This window comes from Crassostrea angulata, chromosome 2, assembly GCF_025612915.1.
Source record: "Crassostrea angulata isolate pt1a10 chromosome 2, ASM2561291v2, whole genome shotgun sequence".
Classification (NCBI taxonomy): Eukaryota; Metazoa; Mollusca; class Bivalvia; order Ostreida; family Ostreidae; genus Magallana; species Magallana angulata.
In genome coordinates, this window is record NC_069112.1 from 22282504 (window position 1) to 22302350 (window position 19847).

Here is a 19847-nt window from a genome sequence, read left to right on the forward strand (position 1 = left end):
GGTAAAGTCCATAGAAAGCTCGGCTCCGCCTCGCCTTCTATGGACTTTACCGACCCCACAAATTTCTTTAAACAGTCAGTAACAAACCTAATAAGTAATACTATTATGTTACTGCCAATAAATGTATTCAATAATGCTTTTATATATTTATACAACAATTATCTATATGACTGTTAGTCTGCGATCAATTTATATGAGATTTTTAATTTAAGAGAACACCTTCTGGAAGGTCCACTTATCGTCTAAATCAATAATGCATCAATTCATAAAATAATATTTACAAAATCAAATACAAATAACCCTTTAAAAATATCGACTAATTGAAACTGATAGAATATGATCAATAAGGTATCTCAGAAGGAAAATTAATCGTAGCAATGAATTCATACCCAATAGCGCTTTCCAGATATTCAAATCATAAGATTTGTTTTTCTGGTCAAACTATTTTTCACATATGAAATGATTTAAATGAGAACAAGGCCTATCATTCCATTCGCCATTCTTTAAAATGTCAATACAGTCTCGTATATCACCATGGCTGGGAACAAATTTATACCAGTTGGTAAAAACGAAAGACGTGTTCGAGTTGTCCCACACGTATTTTCCTTCAATATCCAGATCGTTACCTCCTGTCCATGCTGTGCAATTTTTGTATAAACTCGTAGGACAATCGCCTACAATGAAATAACAATGGTATAGAGTATTTGTTCATTTTTAAGTGTTTCGACATTTGAAAGAATTCGGGAATTTTTACCATTGGTGTTTGCCAAAAACTATTAAAAAATCAATACCATAAAAAAGTTAGAGATGAGTAAACAAAAAACAAAATCTTTCAGCATTTCAAACATTTGTATGGAGTATATAGAAGTTTAATTAAAAAAATTGTTAAGATGGTCATTAAAACGTTCTTGCATTGGTGATATCACCCCCCCCCCCCCTCCCCCCGAAATCTCTATATTGGAAAATATTAAAAGGAATAAACTGTTACACAAAGAACCACAATTCCTCATCAGGGTTATAACGTTTATTGTTTCAACCTACATTTTAAAAAATAAATCATAATTTACCATACATACACTCACCCTTCAATTTATCATTAACAATTTTGTTTTGTTATTTTCCATTACACTTACGGGCTTTTTCTCGATAAACACATCTAAAAAATTCCGCGAAGACAGTCTCAACCCGGAAACATCTATTTGAACACTAAATAACATCCCCGCCCTCCCCGAAGCTAACCCTAACCGATCCGATATACTCGATATACTCGAATATCGAACACGCTACAGACACATTTGGAAAAGCTTACAATTAAGCCACTTTGTAATAAAATCAATCGTCCGTTACCGTTTTACCGCCGGCCTCTTAGCATTTAGGTAACTTTTAAGCAATATTTTTATTAAAGATTAATGTTAATGCCTATTTCTTTATTAAGTTCATAAGTCGAAAGCGAAACGCAACATTCTGTGTGCAAAAATACACAGTTGTTGTATATGGTGTACCTGAAGCTCCATGGTCTGAATGTTTCGTGGACCTACATTTCTTCAGCTAGATTTATTTATTTTTTATTTCGTTATCGAAGTAAAAATAATGGACTATGTGCGGTATTATGCATTTTTTGCCCCAAAAATCAAAGTTATATAAAAAGCTTTAAAAATAAGGCGAACGATACTTAAAATCATATTAAAAATAAGGGTGTAAAAGGTTATCACCACAGTGACGTCATAATGTAGAAAGGACGTCTTAAAGATTGCCTTATTTTGATAAACTGATGTTTTGTCCCCAAAATATGGATGTTTTCCGATGTTTATTCGACTGGGAAACATCGAGCGCAGGCTTGCTCATATGTCATTTTTTTAGTATAATGTGTATAACTTTCTGAAGAAAAACAATTATTTAAATTGTACTTGGGCAGACCTGCACTCAATACTTCCGAATGCAAAATATAAAGCAAACATGAGAATATTTTCATTTGTTTTCAAAATTGCGGGAATAAGGTCATTTAGCTGACGTCATAGAGAAACAGCGAATGAGCAATGATGACAAAAATCAAGATTAAAGTGATAGGCATCCTCTGTATAATGATTAATGGAAGATTTGATTTTTATACGATACTATTTAAATCGGTGGCAGATATTTGACCGTACGGCACATAGTCCTTTCAAGTCATTTACTAAATGCATCAATACAGCAAAAAATATCGACTAATGTAAGCACAACTGTTACGCTTTATAGAGTAGTTCTTTGACTAAAAAAGGAACATTATAGAACTATTGTTTTTTTTTTACTTTTATCGAGAAACATCAAAGCAAGCCAAGCTGATTCTTCTTTATCTTCAATCTCTACCAGGTACGAACATTTCTTTTGACATTCCAACTAAAAGTAAAAAATAACGTATTAATTTTGAAGCAAAAGAAATAATGTAAGGGAATTATTATATAACGGTTATTAATAATTTTACCTTGGCTTCTGGCCACGTAACTTGTTGCTGTCCGTAGAAATAGCAGTGACCTTTAAACTCTATCCAGTCGAAATCACAGCCTATCATAAGCATAATGTCAATTAAATGTACTCACAAACATACAAAACCTATCAAAAATGTTAACACCCATTAGCAAATATGATTCATTTTTTTTTTATATTTCGTTGTTTAAGTTGAAACAAAGCTCTTTATCTATCTTTATGAATATGTGTTCCAATTGTCGACAAATAATGACCAAATTAACTACTGACATATGTGTTAAGGGACCTCCACACTTTGGGAAAAGTTCTGAAAACAGTCCCAGTCTACGAAATACATTTTTGAACAAAAACTTTATATAAATAGTTCCTATATAAGTTAATTGGTTGTAATTAGGTTTTGAAATCAGTTTAAAGAATAGTATGAACTTGATCGATGAAAAAATGTCTCTTAACAAAAAAAAATTTTGTGTAAATTTGTGATGTCATAACATTTAGTTACCTTTTCTGTATTGTTCTGTTTTATCCGATAAACCAGGAATTTGCGAAAAGGAAATAGCACTTTTCTCAAAACTATAGAGTCCAAGGCACTTCTTACTTGTCTTGTCGTAGAGAAAATGAGCGCAACAATTATCATTAAAACACTTAACCCCGCACAATAAGGCAGTTGCAGCATCGTCATAAAACATCGCTAACGAGGAAATGGTTTCATTTTTGATTAATTCTGAATAGTAGATTCCTCTTTGTTCACAGTTAAACAATGACAAAAAGGCCAGAAGAAAACAGATTGATAAGCAATTCATACTTTTTGGTTTATGTGGTGTGTCCACAGGTCCTCGTCAGCTACTGCAGTCCATACTGTCCATTGTTATGAGTATTGGTATAACATATTCGGTCAATTATGAAATGAGAATGAATAATTAACCAAACCGACAACCCTACTCACCAGCATCAATATTGTCCACTCTGTTTTTGAATACACAAAAAGGAGAGGACAAATACTTTTACATTGGCATTCAGTAAATACGGCACTAATGGAGATTTAATTAAGCCAATGGGTTAATTATTATATTCATACTATGTGCACAAAAACTATCATCGATTGAATTGCATGGACTTTGAAACCTGATCATAGCTTTGTTCATGAAGTTAATATTTTTAAGGTGTAGGCTAATGTTAAGGTATAACCCATGTTTAAGACACAGTCCGTTTTCTTTGTTGATAAATTGAAAAAAAATTGAATTAAACAAACATTTCTGTAATTTTTGTTCAATTTGATTTGTAGTATTTTTATCACAATGATGAATGAGACTTTAACGCAAGAAGTATTTTTTTTTTTGGACAGGCATTCTTACTACAACGTATTGTCAACGATAGTTCAATACCATACTTTTATACCTCTTGGTAATAATCTTTAAATCAAATCCCGTTTTGCCTTCTTTGCTTTTGCCATATAGGTCACCTGCGATAGAAACCATCACTTAATACCCTTTGTGTTTGACGTAAATATTCAGCATGTTTTCGTTTTCATAACAAACGACAAAACACTTTTTAAAATGTGATAGTGAAATTCAATAACCATTCAAAATTTTGATTTAAAAAATTGTTAACCTCTACATATAGGTGTATATCAAAACACATACATTCAGTGAGTTTTAAATGGGCAATCTTTCTAATGATTTTTCAATATCTAAAAGCTCTAATTAAATATTTTGCGATAAAAATAGTACACTAGTTACTGAACATCTTTATCAATGGAATTTAGAGATACACCTTAACAATGTTTTGTAGTCGAAACATGCTCAAGCAAACCTCCCCTGAAAAAAAGTTATCTTATGATACTTTTCAGTGGGACCTATGGGTATGATGAAATGAGTCCTCTTTCCACATTTTTCCCATTCCAGTAATAGAAACACTTAATATGGTCCAATATCAAATAGCATTCACTGTCATATTAAAGGGGACACACTGAAAACATCTTTCATTTGATTTGATAAACTGTTAAATTTTAACCACTAAGAAATGTATCTTATGCCTATAAAAAACCACACTCTGTTTTTTTTTATTCTATTTTAATTTTGATGTATATTACCGTTATTAAAAGTGCATGCAATAGAGCTGATTTGAAACGTAATTAGGTTTCTTCATGTTGACTTATTGCAACATTGCCTTTTTAACTCTAAAATCCTTTATTCTAAACTGTGGAGATACATTTATAACAACGATGTGCATTCCTAAGTTGTCAAGAACATAATATATGACATGATAAAGCTATATCCACTGAATTATTCCGTAGCTGTACAATTGTTCTGTAAAGTCCTTTGATCGATTTGTATTAAATAAACTATCATATTACAAGCATATGTATGTTGTTAGATGTAAGTTGCATAAGGAAGATAAAAACAAAAAATTATCAATTTCATTGGAGCCAGCCATTGTTATCAAAGAGAACAAATAAGTGTTTATATCAAATTTCTTATCCTAATATATAGTACAAATATTAAGACAGAATCACTTCTTGTTAAAAAATATGCCTAGTTCCGATAACATTGTCTGCTTCATAACCAAACACCTGCGTGTTAATAACTTTGCTTGTCGAATCACATCATGTAACTAAATAATTAAAGGAACTTTTTGTGTTTTCATGATGAATGGGTTGACATTTTATCTAAATTCTGAACATTGTTTTTCCTAATTCTTTCCACTTCCAATATCTAAAATATCATTTTAGATAAATACGCTGAAAAGTTATTACCACTGACTATTATTTATTTTAAGAAATATTACAATTTGTTTGAAGAGAACATTTATCAAAAAATAATAATTAAAAAAAAAAGGTAATCAGAATCACCCTTTATATTGATGGTATATTGTACATACTTAAACATATAGACAAGTTCAAACATTTTACAAATGCTGAATATCTATTGCTAATAAAACCACAACTTTTTTACATATTAACGAGCCTTAAAAATGGCAATCTAAGGAAATTGACCACATGGAATATTAAAATGATAATTAACGAAGTTAAAGCACTCACCATCATTAAACATCAACGCCATTGCGTTTCTTTTTATTTCAATCAATAATTCCCTAATGTTAACCAATCTATTTTTCACAAATAAACGCGCTTAGAAATGAACAGGACTTGTCATTCCATTTACCATTTCTAAGAATGTCTATACAGTCGCGTGTCAATCCTTGGGAGGGAGTTAATATGCTGGGTTCGTTCTTATACCAGTTGGTAAAGACCATGGACGTGTTCGAATGGTCCCACACGTATTGACCTTCATTGTCAAGGTCGTTACCCCCTGTCCATGCTGTGCAATGTTTGAAGATACCTGTAGGACAGTCATCTGTAATATAGGTTAAAGATGTAGGATTATTTGTACACGCTCAACAACTAAAGGAAATATCTTTTTGGTAGGTATTGAAAATTAGCAAATTTCATAAAGCAATAAACTTAGCTGTATGACTTTTCTTCTTAAGATAAATTATTTCTTAAATGAAAAAAATGTAATCCAATCTCTACGTATATGGGTTTTTTTGTTTTCAAAAGGCGAAGTTTACTTTAAAATCATTTATTAAAAACATCAAATTAATGCCCAGTACCTTTCAGTTGTCGCCCGACACAAAAAAATAAATGTGATTACTTATGCATTTTGTATTTGTATGGTTTAACTAATTTTATAGTTTTATAGTTGTAAACTAATACCAATTAAATACCTTTCTTTAGAAACGTCATTGCCAACCAGTCTGCCTCTTCTTTGGCTTCAATCTCTACTAGATAGGAGCACATGTTCTGACACTCCAACTAATTTGAAATTAAAAACACCTATTGCAACATATTGAATAATTTTTGAAAAAAATCGAATTCCTTTGTGGGCTCATTAACAGTTACAACAACGTACTAGCTGAATGAAAAAAAGTGATAAGTTACACCAGGATGCAAAAGAAATTTAGAACATAGTTTTGGTCCAATATTGTAGAATTTGAAAATTTTAAACGGGAAAAGTCTTTTGATTATTATGTACTTTTATCCACATTTTATCGACAAGTGTCCAATACCATATTAGAATACATTAAAAAAGCTAAGAAAAAAATAGAAAAAAGCCATACAGAAAGCATGAACCAATTTTTTCAACACAAAGTCAGCTTTTTGTTTAAAACTATTACATCGTTTAAACGCTTTTTAATGCCGTATAATATTCAGATTTTAGCATTGAACATTTAATTCATTTTAAAGCATAAAAAACCGATACATTATTTTACCTTGGCATCTAGCCATGTAACTTGTTGTTGTCCATAAAAATAGCAATGACTTTTGAACTCTGTCCAACCAAGACCACAACCTGTAAAAGTTATCTATCACAGTAACTTTAAGATATATTATATTAATAATAAAAACATCCATCAGCAAACATTGATATTGCTTTGTGCACGTATCGACAGAAATAAATGTATTGTGAATCAGTTTTACCAGAGATGAGGAAATTGATTTACTTTGGGCATTTCACAATACAAATTGCTAGGTGATTAAGTAAAAAGGGAATATGTTTGGATTTTTTCTGAGAGTCTTTTCTAAAAATAAATACTGATTACACAATAAAAAAATAGTTAGAATTATTATTCAACACTCTGTTAAAACATTTTAAATTAGAATTTAAATGATAACAGTTATATTATAACACTAAACTGAGCCGACAATTTTCATAGATTCCATACATACATTGTTATTTTACAGAAAAAATGCTGAATGTTTTCAAATTGTGTAAATACCGTGGTGATTTTGAAGATTAAAGAATTTGAAATAGATTGTGTTTATTTTGCTCAGTCGATTGATGAAAGAAATGTCAGTTGATGGTATTTTCTAATTTTCATAGCTAACAAGAAAACACAGAACTTACATACTTAAAGTAATAAAAGAATGTTGTAATGTTTTAAGTATTTCAAAATCATCAGACTAAACAATTTTCTTTTTCAATCTAGTAAAAATATAAAATCACCGTTTCAGAAGATATGAGAAAGATGTTACGTTTAATTAATAAAGTCGATGAGTTCTTATTACAGATTATTCGTTAAAAGATCACAATTTTTTAAACAAAGATTTAAAGTTGATTAATTAATACCTGTATTGTATGTGAGATTAATCTCCTATTGTGAATATATCATGCCAATTAAAGTTTTGTTGTTACCTTTTCTGTACAATTCTGTTTTATCCGACAAACCGAAGATTTGGGAAAAGGAAATAAAACCTTTCTCAAAATTATGGACTCCGATACAATGCTTGCTTATTTTGTCATACAGAAACTGAGCACAGCAATTATCATTTAAACACTTGACACCACACCACAAAACAGTAGCAACATCGTCATAAGATATTGCTAATGGATATTTGTTTTCTTTTTTGTCCAGTTCCGAAAAGTAGGTCCCTCTTTGTTCGCAGTTTAACTTTGTCGAAAAAGCAAGAAGGAAAAAGATGAATATTTTGTTCATGGTTGTTCTTCAGTTGTTTTTTTACATCCATGCGTATTTTCAGTAAATGAGGTAAATGTAGCCTTTTGTAAGTAGTGTGGCAACGACATGTTCGGTCGATTTTATTACCTACTGTAAATAGCTTAATCCATACAAAAGGCTGAAAAAACTTTTTTAAAAAGTAATTCAACATACACCATAATAACAGAGGTTTATTTAACCCATTGGTTTATTTATTCATTCATTTTTGTTCAAACAATGAGAATTTGCAAATTTGGGAAGATTTATCTGTTCTTATGATTGTATTTTACATGGATCAATACGGTTATATTAAACGTTACGCTAAGTGATTGGACAGAGTGCTAAGGGTAAACAATGATGTCGATGGAGTCACTGTTCCGGACACGTTTATAGCATGTATGCTTTTATGTACAATGACAACGAATTGATTAATTGATTGATTTATTCTCATGCAAAGCATGAGGTTTAACAACTCTGTAATAACTCTTTCTTTTTAATTGACCGAAATAACTCTTATGTCTTTTATGTTTCATTTGATTATTTATTTGTTTTTGAAATGACAAAAAATGACAAAAACAAACCGTGAACCATCTAAAAAATCCATTAAACGAAATAAAAATTCAAAGCATAACAACACGGAACTCCAATTAGATAGATTCTACACTAGAAATTATGTTGATAAGTTTTAAAATGCTACCATTGGATACATTTTATTCGAATTTAATTTGTGTGAGAAAAACGTTAGCTTCCTTAAAGAATCAAGAACATTTGGTATTACGTTGTAAATTATACAGGTATAGATTTATGGTTTATTAACAAATTGTAAGATTACATACAATAGATAAAAGGCATTCACTGTTCTCTAAAAAAGGCACACCTCTACAAAATTACAATCAGTCAAGCCTTTTAAAAGTAGCAATCAACGGAAAATGGCAACTCGTGATTTCAATAAATATTAGCGAAAAGATTATATATTAATAAGTTACAGTCAGTTCATGAGTTTTATAAATACAAATGAGTTTCCCATATTGATTAATATATTTCTAACATCCATTGAGTGTTATAAAGGAGCAGGGCCTTAATTTTAATAAAATAATCCTTAGAATATCAACAATTTCGCGCATCATCCTTGCTTTGATAAAAAAAAAACAAACCTATAATAATGCGTTGGCTACTTTTTAAAAAATGTGAATGTAAATACGGTTTACGGTACGTTTTCAGAATTTTTAAGTAAAAATAATACCTTTTTGAAAAATTAATTATATTCTTTCAATAGCGGGAATTCCAGCTATAAATAACATTCCATATTAAAACCTATAGTAAAAAAGGTATATTCTTTCAATGCAAGAAATTCAAGGTGCTAAGGTTATCTACCATGGAATTTTAAAAAAAAGTCAGCCCGTGTAAGTCTTTGGAATTAATGCACTCAATGTAGCCAGAACGAACGTTAGAGCTAATTAATACATTAATACAATATAAATGGACGTTTAAATTCATAAAACAATTTTTATGCAGGATTCATAACTTCATAAACAACAATTTGAATTTTTGAACACAATCGGACTTTAAGAACACAATTGAAAAAAATAAAATAAAATGTATACTTCAAATATTTTTGAGCGAGAATAAAGATCGTTTACTTACTTATGAGATGTTTGCAAACAGGTTTAATAAAAAGAATGTTGGTTTTGATAAAATGTTGGCGACTCTTATGTATAACCCAAATTATACCAGTGACTGTTTATTTATTAGTTACTTACTGAATGATAACACAGAAACAATTTGTTTTTATTTTTTGGCTGATCAATCGTCACTGATGATTTCCAACCAATTATTTTTTTTCCTTCTTCACTTTTAAATCGGATTATAGGCGTCAATAATGTTATTTATATTTTCGAGTTATAAGTAACATCAGCTAGTACACTGGTGATTTAAACAGCGTTTTAACAAAGGGAGACAATGATAAGAATAATTCCTCCTAAGTGATAGCGTGTTGTTCTCCGGTCGAAAAAAAATATGTCAGACTAGTCTTTTATTTAATTCATACAAATTAAAATGTATCGACATCATATTAAATATTTACATGCTCAGCCGTAATACATTCTACATGTATAGCAAATTTATTTCATTTTCTGAATACTTATCAACACAACACGAGAGCAAAGGTTATGATACAATAACTTGAATAGATAAATTGATAACAGGGTCAATACCGTTACACTGTAAAGATTAACCCGAATGACAGCCATTGAATAATAAATGTTTAACAATGTATCGAGTATAAAGCATGTTAGATAAAGACAAAAACAACATAAATCGGATTTTTTTGTATCTTCATTTATTTCAGTCATGTAGAAAGAACCAAAACTAATAAAGGATTGTGATTTGTAATATAAACAATGCAATTGGGTATCTGGTCTCTAGCAAATCAAAACAGAAAAGTGCACCATTACCTGCTTCAAAAAAATCTAAATAAAATAGGTATAAAAAAAAAGATATTCTCGTTCTAGTGCAACGGGTTTTAAAATGCTACAATACCATGTAAAAGTATCCCCGAATAACGATCCGTTTTAAGAGGGCTCAATAATCAATTCTAGCACTTTTATTATCTTCTTTAGAAGAAAAGTTTTATTTCTTTATTGATTCTAGCTTCTTTATCACTTTGAATTGAACGAAGAAACCTAAATGGTTTTGTATTTCTGCAGTATACTGAGAAATCATAAGTTTTCATGGTGGCCTAATTGTTGCGGAATTCGTTTGTACCTCTCATCCAATAATTAACAAAGAGAAGGGCACAAAAAGGCATATGTCTTCTTGTTTGTATAAGATAATACATGCGATTACGCCATTACGAGCGTAAAAGTATAGAAAACTATGAAACCTGTCCTTCACTTACTTTAATGATTTAATCGTACCTTAATCCTCTTTACTAGTTCACTTCATATTTGAATGGTTATTGCCAATAAATTATTTGCAATTATTCTTATGTAATCATTACACAAACAAATACATAATAATTTATATTAAAGTTAAAAACGTTTCTACTCATGTAAATATAAAAAGAAAACAACGAAATCATTTTAGTATTTCTTTTTAGATCTTAAACATATCATATATGTTAGTATGTTATTGCGTCAATGGATATGTACAATAGTCGTATGTCCTTTAGGTGAGAAATCGAGTTGAGTTTGACTTGTTTGACTTATTGGCTATACTCTATTACCTGATACAGCCTAATTATGTATGTTTGAATAAAATTCATATTTTCATGATGTCCGTTTTTGCATATTCTATTTAAGATCAAAAGTCAATAGATTTCTCACATATAAATGAGTTCAAATGCAAGCACGGTCTGTCATTCCATTTACCATTCCTAAGGATATCGATACAGTCTCGAGTTGTAGCCAATGACGGATAAGTCAAGCTGGGTTCGTTTGTATGCCAGTTGGTAAAGACCATGGTTGTGTTCGAAGGGTCCCAAACGTATTCTCCTTCTGCGTTTAAATCGTTACCGCCCGTCCATGATGTGCAACCATTAAATATATTTGTGGAGCACTCATCTGCAGAAAAAGTAGTTGTATATGTTTTTTGTTTAAAGTTATGAAATATATAAAGACGACATCCATATGTAATGCGTTATGGAATTTTAATTATAATAAATATATTTAGCTCTCAAAACATTTATTGCCAATAATTTATCAATCATAAACAATTGCGAGTGTCTGTAAATGTTGAATCTTTGTAAGTCGAGAAAATGATGTTGAATTTGAAATATTAGGGCGCCTTCGAATGTTTTCATTTTAAACATCAGTAAAGCGGTTTATTTTAAAGTAATAATATGTAAATATATTCAAAAGGAAAGTGTCAAAAATTTAATTCTGTAAAAAGCAATTGGTTTGCACTGCAGACAAAAATCTATCGTTTTACTGAAGAACGAATAATTTTATAATTTCGGCAATGCAAGAATAAGAATTTTCATTCAATTTAGATTAAGGACGGTTGACCATTCCATTTATACAACTGTAATTTTAGTAAATATATTTGTATATATGAGTCGGAGACTCTGTAGACATTTAAAAATCAATTAGAAATAACATATACATTTAGAAACCAATTAGAAATAGCATAACAATCAAATTTAATTTTTGATATGGGCCATTCCCACAAAACTTGAGTTTAAAGGTACCTTTCTTAAATATAGAAGATCTATGTGAAAAGAAAATCATCCTGAAAATCTCACTGCGATTACATATTAAGTACTTTTCGATATATTTTAAGAAAACTCGATTTCACACATGAATAATTTTTTAATCAAGCCAATTGGTGCAAAATGAACTGTGACGTAACGAGGTCAACGCCGCAGTATGAAAAATAAGAAATATGAGCAAATGTGTTTGTATAGTTTCCGTTATCAATCCTAGATGACTATATTGACCGTTGTTTGAGTTTAAACCAATATTTTATCGAACCAAAAAGTCTAATCGGTAAATTGTTTGCTTAACGATTTGTAAATATGGAACGCACTTTCCACATAAATTCACAGCATATGTTATCACACGATATTCAATCAGACTATTATACTTAAAAGAAACATTTTTGTATTTCTTTGTAAATACTGCCATTCTTCCAGATAATTTGTCCATGATGACATTGATAATATAGATAATACATAATGTGTAAAAGGTTATGCGGAGTTTATTTCTCGTATGAGACAGATTTTGAACAGATTTTTGGACCTTAACAATCAGAGTTGCATGAACAAAGCATGGCCAAAGTCAAAGAACAGCATGATGAAGTCTGTCTCGAAATATTTAATATTACAGAGGATTCTTAAAATACGAAAATAGAATTTCATTTAATACGTATATACATTCTTTGTCAAGCATTTCATACTTCATGTGGATTCGTGTCAGTACACCGATTCAAGCTATTTGAAGTTTTATTACTGTCCAGAAGGACCGAAAGAAAGATGCATTTTCTTAGATAAGACCAAAACAATAATCAACGTATTAACTTCCAAAATAAATGCTTCATAGATTGTAAAAAAAAAGAAATTAAATGGATGAATTTTATATCTTGTCATTTTTAAATTGATTTCATTTGAAACAATTAAGACATTAGTTTTGAATATTAGTTGCTTTTTGATAGTCTCATAATTCTTTAATTACAAATTGATGTACTCTAAACATTTAGTTGCTTACAATCGCCTGAATTTACAAAGTTTATTTCATTTTTCTGTTTATTCTGATAAAAATTAAATAGCTAAAATAAATAAAATTCACGAAACAATCAAATAGTCAAAAAGAGTGAAACTCCCGTTGTTAACCTGGCCCCGAGGTTATAAAACTTTCTTGAGTACGATCTCATACTCCAAATCGTACTCCGTGCTCCAAATCGTACTCGTACTTGTGGTTTTTCTATACAATTGTTTTTGTTTTTTTTTATTTTTATAGAACAGCTACTGTCTGTAAAAATTATGGCTTTTAAAAATCGCCTTTTCTTTGTAGTGGCAAAAACGCCTGAAATTAAGAGTAATTTTGGACAATGTTCATTTCTGTTTATCTCAAATTATCAAGACCGTTAACAATAATAAAAACCTACTCTTAAAGTTAGCAAAAATCAACCTTACTTGGCTTCTTATGTGACCATACATACAGCATGTAGCTGCAGAGATCTATATGTGTTCTTGGTGTAATATAGGCCGCGACTTTTATTGAATTTCACTGCCGAAAGTTAGGATATTTATTCCGAACCATCTACATGTACTAGTATTTGATATTTTTTTTCCCAGAAATCAAAGAAATTTTGACCACAGAACATCACCTACCTTATAATCATGATTTTTTTTTATTTATTTCAAATTAATACACCGAGAGCACAGACATATGTAAGTCAGAATACGTAAAGTGAAATTCATTATTTGGTTTGATATTTGATTACAAACGCTCGAATGTGAGGCAGTGGATCCCGTCTTATGTTAGTGTCTTTCCACAAATGATTATTTAAAAATCAAATTTGGCGTTATGACATCAAATTTTATTCTTAAATAAGCAATTATGGATATGCATTAAAGTATGATCGATGTATATATTCTGCGTGAGAATTCGGCTAATTTACTGTTAAGTAAAAGCTTGTTTATTTAAAATAACAATAATAATGATAATACTAAATCAATTATAACACTCATGATAGAAGTTTGAAATTATGAGAGAGAGAGAGAGGAGAGAGAGAGAGAGAGAGAGAGAGAGAGAGAGAGAGAGAGAGAGAGAGAGAGACACTGTTAATTACCTCGTTGTTTATATCTACCCTTACCCTCATTTCCAAAACATTTGACATAAACACAATTTGTTGATAATTTTACCAGCAACACTGAATTTATCGTCCTTGCTGCTCAAAAGTTTATAAGTTATAGATACAGACAGATATCCATGCTTGCAGATGAAAAAGGGCATATGTACATGCAAATAATATGTTTAATTTTCCTGATAAATAAATAATCTGAATACATGTACAGTTTGCCTACAAGCCAGGGCTATTTACATGAATTTCCGTGTTCTGTCTTACTCCAGAGACGTAATATTTCCCCCACCGGCTTCTGGAGCATACTCCAAATAGTACTCAGCGAAGAACGTACTCCAAAACTTTCATTACCTCGGATTTTAAAGTTGTACTCAGTGGACACATACTTGGAGTACGGAGTACGAGTTGGAGTACGAGTATGGAAAAAGTTTTATAACCTCGGGGCCAGATCCGTCTACCATTTGTACACATACCCCAGATATACACGTGATATTGAAAGTGATATTATGTAATCCAAAAGTGAATGAACATAATTCTGCTAATTCAAGTGTTTTAAGATATCGTCATCATCGGTAAAGAGACGAGGAGAAAAGTGAATTTTAAAATCCTTCAAAAAGAAAACTGACTTAAGCTAAATATATATATGTACGGATACAATTTTTAAATATACATTATTTAGAATAACTAGATACGTCAGACCTAATTCCATTATTTTGGCTGTAAAATTGAATTTATTTAATAAAGCTTTGTAAGGAATTTCATTCCTGTTGACCTCATGACGTCACTTCCGCTGAAACCCCATTATTACTTACTTTAATTATCTCTTGAATGAATTTTTAAAAGCAGTTTAAGATAGTAGTTTTTGCATCGATTTGAATATAGTTTTTGTATTAAACTCTGATTTATGAATTATATGAAAAATGACATATATAACGGATGTGTTGGTTTGACTGCAGGTACCCTTTTATATAAAGCTAACTATAGAACTGTGATATCCCCTAAATTAGTCGAGCATGGTAATGGTGCAAAAAAGTTTTAGTTAATTAAACTATAGCAAAGTCAGGCATTGCATGCACTCTAAATGTGCAATTATGACCTAGAAATACGTTCTGTATAGAGTATTCGTGTGTTTAAAGTAATACTGAAAATTCGATTTTCGTAAAAATCACTCCTTATATGTGCGCTATTTATTGGTACAAAGCATATAAGGTCCATTGTCCTAAAGTAGGATTCTTTTGGTCATCCAAGTTTTAAGGTGTACTCTGGTTTAGTTTTCCGTATCAAGGTTTACTGTAAAGTTTTTTTAGGGTAGTTTAATAATTTTATACCAATGATGAAAAAATCCATTTTTTATGAAAACAGTTGATTAGCTTGTGATATTAAAAAAATATGTTATCAAAGGACTTAATATTCTATGTATTTAGACAATATGTACACGTAATGATTTCTTATAATTTGCTTAGTGCGTTGCATTCCTGTAAACAACATTTCAAGTATTACTCAACAGAAAGACTTACGCACTTGTTTCATATTTAAAGTAAATTGATTTTTTTTCCTTTCAAAATATGCTAATTCGATTTCCATTACCTTTCTTTAAAAATGTTGTAGACAACCACTCTGCTTCTTCTATGTCTTCAATATTTACCAGGTACGAGCACATCTTCTTGCACTCCATCTTAGAATGAGATATAAAAAAAAGTTTGTTGGTTCAAAATAGTAATTAATTAGATTAACTAATTGAAAATGTGTTGGTTTATTAACGCTCAATAATATTATGCAGCTGTTAAGGTTTTGTAAATTATACGTCTGTACAATTACGTACTTGACATGTTTATATATCTACAATGAAATTATGAATTCATCAAATAGGTAAATTGATCTTAAAATGAATATTTTAATGTGGATGATATTTGTATTGGACTTTCTCTAAAATCAGGTTCAACTGTGTCGATTCATTAGAGATGTGATAACGATTGATTCATTTTTTTTTTCATTGTGCACAAAACAAAATTAGACAAGGCATCAGACATTGCCTTAATATGTTATCTCAAAACTGTGTTTGAACTTCAAACAAACTCGTAAATCATCTGTTTATATGCGTTATCTACAAATATATGTAAGAAACAAACAAAACAAACAATAATAATTATCATTATGCACTAAATTAACATTTGAAACATTGAAAACCTACATGACACTAATGCAATTGTTGATAATCACAACCAGTGTCAGTTATTTGTTTTACTACAAATTTAAGGTCAAGTATTTAAATTTGGATTCTATTATCACAATTTCATATGATTTATTTCATCATTCATGACGAAAACTGAACAGATTCCTAATGAGGGCATGTTCATGATTCCTTCAATATCTTACGGAATTTTTTTGTAATTCATAACTCTCTATCAACGGACAGGGTTTAAATCTACAAACACATATTGGTTGGTCCAAACCTTAAGCAACCTAAGAAAAAAATCAAGTCAAGGATCGCACAAAATAATCATGCTGAAGTCATTTTCAAATACTCTAAAAAGACCACACTCTTCATAATCCGCATAAATCATACAGAACTTATCCTATTGTTTAAAGAAAAATAAAATAAACAATTGCGTCTATGCCACACCTTTGCATCTGACCAAATAGCTGTGTGTTTTCCAAAGAAATAACTGTGACCTTTGAACTCTATCCAGTCGGACTCGCAACCTGGAACAAATAAGCCAACCAGAAACGGTTTAGATACAGGTTTGTAACCTTATCTAGAAATACAACTCTATTAAATGCGGTGCAAAATGCAAAATGACTGTAATTATTATTTAATAAAGTAATCTAAGTAACAAGTATTGTGTAATCTGTTTCGCAACATCAAAGAAAACATCATTCCATTTCGAAAATACAACTATAATTCGTTACGTTGATTTACAAATATATAAAATTCTGCCACATATTTAAATGTGACTTTAAATGAAAAATGAAAACAACGCTATTAATCAAATAAGTATGATCAAGATCACATTAATGTACTTTATACATATATGTGTTATCGAGAATATAAATAATAAGAATACAAACAGTTTGAAATTGTTTAATTAGATTAAGTGTATCGTTTAAACAATTTACCAAAGTAACTCTCTGTGTTTAATTAAAACAATTTTGAAATTTCCAGTGCAATCAAGATATATATGTATTTTGATTAAAAGCTTTTTTTCTAAATGTTTCTATTCTGAAAGTGCAAACAAACCTCAAAAATTGCATCCATTAAAAGCAAACACTCTATTGATTTTTACTACAAAAGTTATAAAAATAACTAGCAAAACCATTTACATCGATCAGAATGATAAAAGCCAAAACTCATTAGACATTTAATCTAAACAGCCTAACATTCCAAATTGTGGTCAATTCATACCAATTTTTTAAATTATGTCTACGCGTTAAATTTCATACGGATTTTTGTTAGTGATTATTGATGACGTAATTTTTGGAAAGATTAGATATTTTTGTGAGAGATTAGAATAAAATGTTTTCAATAAGATAAAAGCATAAATAAACTAAAATACGTATATTTCTTTTAAGCGTATAAGTACTAGATCCCTTCATCATTTTAATTTTACATTCAAACAAATGATAGATTAAAACATCGATAATTGAAAAAAATGTAGCTCAAAGCTATTGCAACAATTCGGAGATGAGAGATAATTTAGATTGTATACCTTAGACTAGCTAGATTTTATAAGCTTTATAAAAACGGGAATTAGTATTTAACCTAGAATTAAAGAATTATTAAATTTTGTTTATATCAATTTCAGGCGCAATCTGCAATTTTTGCATTTTAAAATGTTTTTGTTCAAATCAATTTTTGATGAGGAATAGTAAAAATTATGTACCGTTAAGGTCTATATTTGCCCCAAAATTTAAAAAGTGGTTAAATTGAACATACAAAAATAATATCTTGAACACGTGTGTATGAAATGTGGGGATAACGAACAATTTTTAAGACAAACATTCCAAATAAAAAGCAATTAAACAGGATCAGATAAGAGAAGTGAGAAACCTCTGCTGACCGGTCACACGCGCCGTATGCCTTGGCTTGTAATCAGGAATACGGAAAAATCCAACGACAATTTTGTAATTAATATTAAATTATCAATTATTATTATAACGCCAGTAAGCATGCCACCTAGCGAAAAATTGTATTTGCTGACAAAGTCGTTGTAACGACCACAGCGCGTACGAAGTGATTAATTCAAGCGAGACTGTTGATAATCTTGTTATATTAACTTGTTTGTCAGCGGCTTGCCTGGATCTAGAAATTGGTCATACATAGAGCATCCCATGCATCCCCTGCGTATAAAAACCAAGTAATACGTCTTAATTCATTACAAAAAACGAACAACAACTACAAATGACTTCAAAAGTTCATTATATTTTTTAAAATGTAGTAAACAATCATGAAAAATGACATATTTTTTGATAGGTCATTTGAGAGAAAAATGTATCCACAGCTGTGGCTCACATCGAAATCAAGATATGTTGTGTGATACCGGCATCACATTAAAACGTTATTGTTTGAGCGTCATTTTGGGCAACGGCTGCGGACCTAGTCTATTTTAAAAACACCGAGAACCTAAGATAATTAGGTGGAAATGCCATTTTTAGGACGTCACAATTTCCCTCGTGAAAGTTTAAAACGAATAATGGTAACTATTTATTGATTGTTAATTGATAAGTATTTTAAGTTATTAGGAAGACTCTTATTATGGGCACAATATGACTGATACAGTAAAATAAGATCATACCTGTTTTTTAATCTAGGTTTTGTTTAATTAGAAAGATGTTGTGCCTTCGAAAGGTTCTCTTACCTTTCCGATAATGTATTGTGTTCGATAACGCAGTACTCTCCTTAGAAGTTTGAACTCCATTATCCATATGATGTACTCCAAAGCATTGCTTACTTGTTTCATTGTAAATAAACCAAACACAACATACATCATTAGAACATTGCACACCACATGAGAGAATACTTCTTGTATTTTGATAAAACACTGCATACGAAGAATTGGTGTGTTTGTTGTCCACTCCCGAATAGCAAATATTTCTCTGTTCACCGTGAATTGTAACAAAAAAAATCATAAGAAAACTTATTGCTGTTTTGTTCATAATCGTTGTTCAGTTATAGACCCACAAGTGTACAATGTTAAATTCCCCCTCTTAGCAGTTTGAAATACAATTTTATATTAACTTGAGAGGTTTAAGGTAACGTGTTTAAAATCAATGATGCTTTGTTTTTAACTCAACTCTTTTGTAATAAAAAAAATCGTTTTGTTTGCCTAATCAAGTAACTTAGGAGAATACATTGACGATGAAATCAAATGCACTCTCTCGTAATCAAAACCAAAAAGGTCTGTTCCGTCTCTTTTGCATTTAGCGTCAAAAACCCGTTGGTTAGCAACAATTAAACGTGTCAAACACAACCCAGTCTCATAGTTGTACTTCACACATAGGAAAAGTTCTGTATTCAAGACCAGTCTGCTGTGTGAGATTTGTTATTGACGAACTACAGATCGATATGAAATCGACCAACCCGATATATTTCT

The 19847-nt window shown here is 30.3% G+C and overlaps 3 protein-coding genes across 4 annotated transcripts; all 3 read right to left on the reverse strand.

The window, feature by feature from the left end:
• Positions 1-129: 129 nt before the first annotated feature.
• LOC128172380 (lectin BRA-3-like) lies at positions 130-3311 on the reverse strand. Its single transcript, XM_052838173.1, has 4 exons — positions 2963-3311; positions 2462-2541; positions 2289-2376; positions 130-674 (listed from the first exon to the last, which is right to left on the reverse strand). Exons 1-4 carry the CDS (start codon positions 3261-3263, stop codon positions 442-444), a joined length of 702 nt encoding a protein of 233 aa, XP_052694133.1. The 5' UTR covers positions 3264-3311; the 3' UTR covers positions 130-441.
• A 1079-nt stretch (positions 3312-4390) lies between these two features.
• On the reverse strand, positions 4391-8016 carry LOC128172379 (perlucin-like protein). Of its 2 annotated transcripts, none has more exons than XM_052838172.1 (4): positions 7656-8016; positions 6733-6812; positions 6187-6274; positions 4391-5801 (listed from the first exon to the last, which is right to left on the reverse strand). In XM_052838172.1, exons 1-4 carry the CDS (start codon positions 7954-7956, stop codon positions 5569-5571), a joined length of 702 nt encoding a protein of 233 aa, XP_052694132.1. In that variant the 5' UTR covers positions 7957-8016; the 3' UTR covers positions 4391-5568. The 2 variants fall into 2 exon arrangements, with proteins under 2 accessions (XP_052694132.1, XP_052694130.1); XM_052838170.1 differs by having other exon boundaries at positions 4391-5816.
• Positions 8017-10361: 2345 nt separating this feature from the next.
• LOC128173145 (low affinity immunoglobulin epsilon Fc receptor-like) lies at positions 10362-19587 on the reverse strand. Its single transcript, XM_052838865.1, has 4 exons — positions 19113-19587; positions 16880-16959; positions 15844-15931; positions 10362-11516 (listed from the first exon to the last, which is right to left on the reverse strand). Exons 1-4 carry the CDS (start codon positions 19408-19410, stop codon positions 11257-11259), a joined length of 726 nt encoding a protein of 241 aa, XP_052694825.1. The 5' UTR covers positions 19411-19587; the 3' UTR covers positions 10362-11256.
• Positions 19588-19847: the final 260 nt, after the last annotated feature.

Bases quoted from the DNA above. Each gene is read 5' to 3' on its own strand.
- LOC128172380 (XM_052838173.1), bottom strand. From the start codon at position 3,263: ATGAATTGCTTATCAATCTGTTTTCTTCTGGCCTTTTTGTCATTGTTT. The intron at 2,542-2,962 runs GTAACTAAATGT...TGCTTATGATAG, and splicing joins AACAGAACAATACAGAAAAG to GCTGTGATTTCGACTGGATA. The intron at 675-2,288 runs GTAAAAAAAAAA...ATTTCATTGTAG, and splicing joins TTTGATGTTTCTCGATAAAA to GCGATTGTCCTACGAGTTTA.
- LOC128172379 (XM_052838170.1), bottom strand. From the start codon at position 7,956: ATGAACAAAATATTCATCTTTTTCCTTCTTGCTTTTTCGACAAAGTTA. The intron at 6,813-7,655 runs GTAACAACAAAA...TAACTTTTACAG, and splicing joins AACAGAATTGTACAGAAAAG to GTTGTGGTCTTGGTTGGACA. The intron at 5,817-6,186 runs GTATTTAATTGG...CCTATATTACAG, and splicing joins AATGACGTTTCTAAAGAAAG to ATGACTGTCCTACAGGTATC.
- LOC128173145 (XM_052838865.1), bottom strand. From the start codon at position 19,410: ATGAACAAAACAGCAATAAGTTTTCTTATGATTTTTTTTGTTACAATT. The intron at 16,960-19,112 runs GTAAGAGAACCT...TATTTGTTCCAG, and splicing joins CACAATACATTATCGGAAAG to GTTGCGAGTCCGACTGGATA. The intron at 11,517-15,843 runs GTAATGGAAATC...CTTTTTCTGCAG, and splicing joins TACAACATTTTTAAAGAAAG to ATGAGTGCTCCACAAATATA.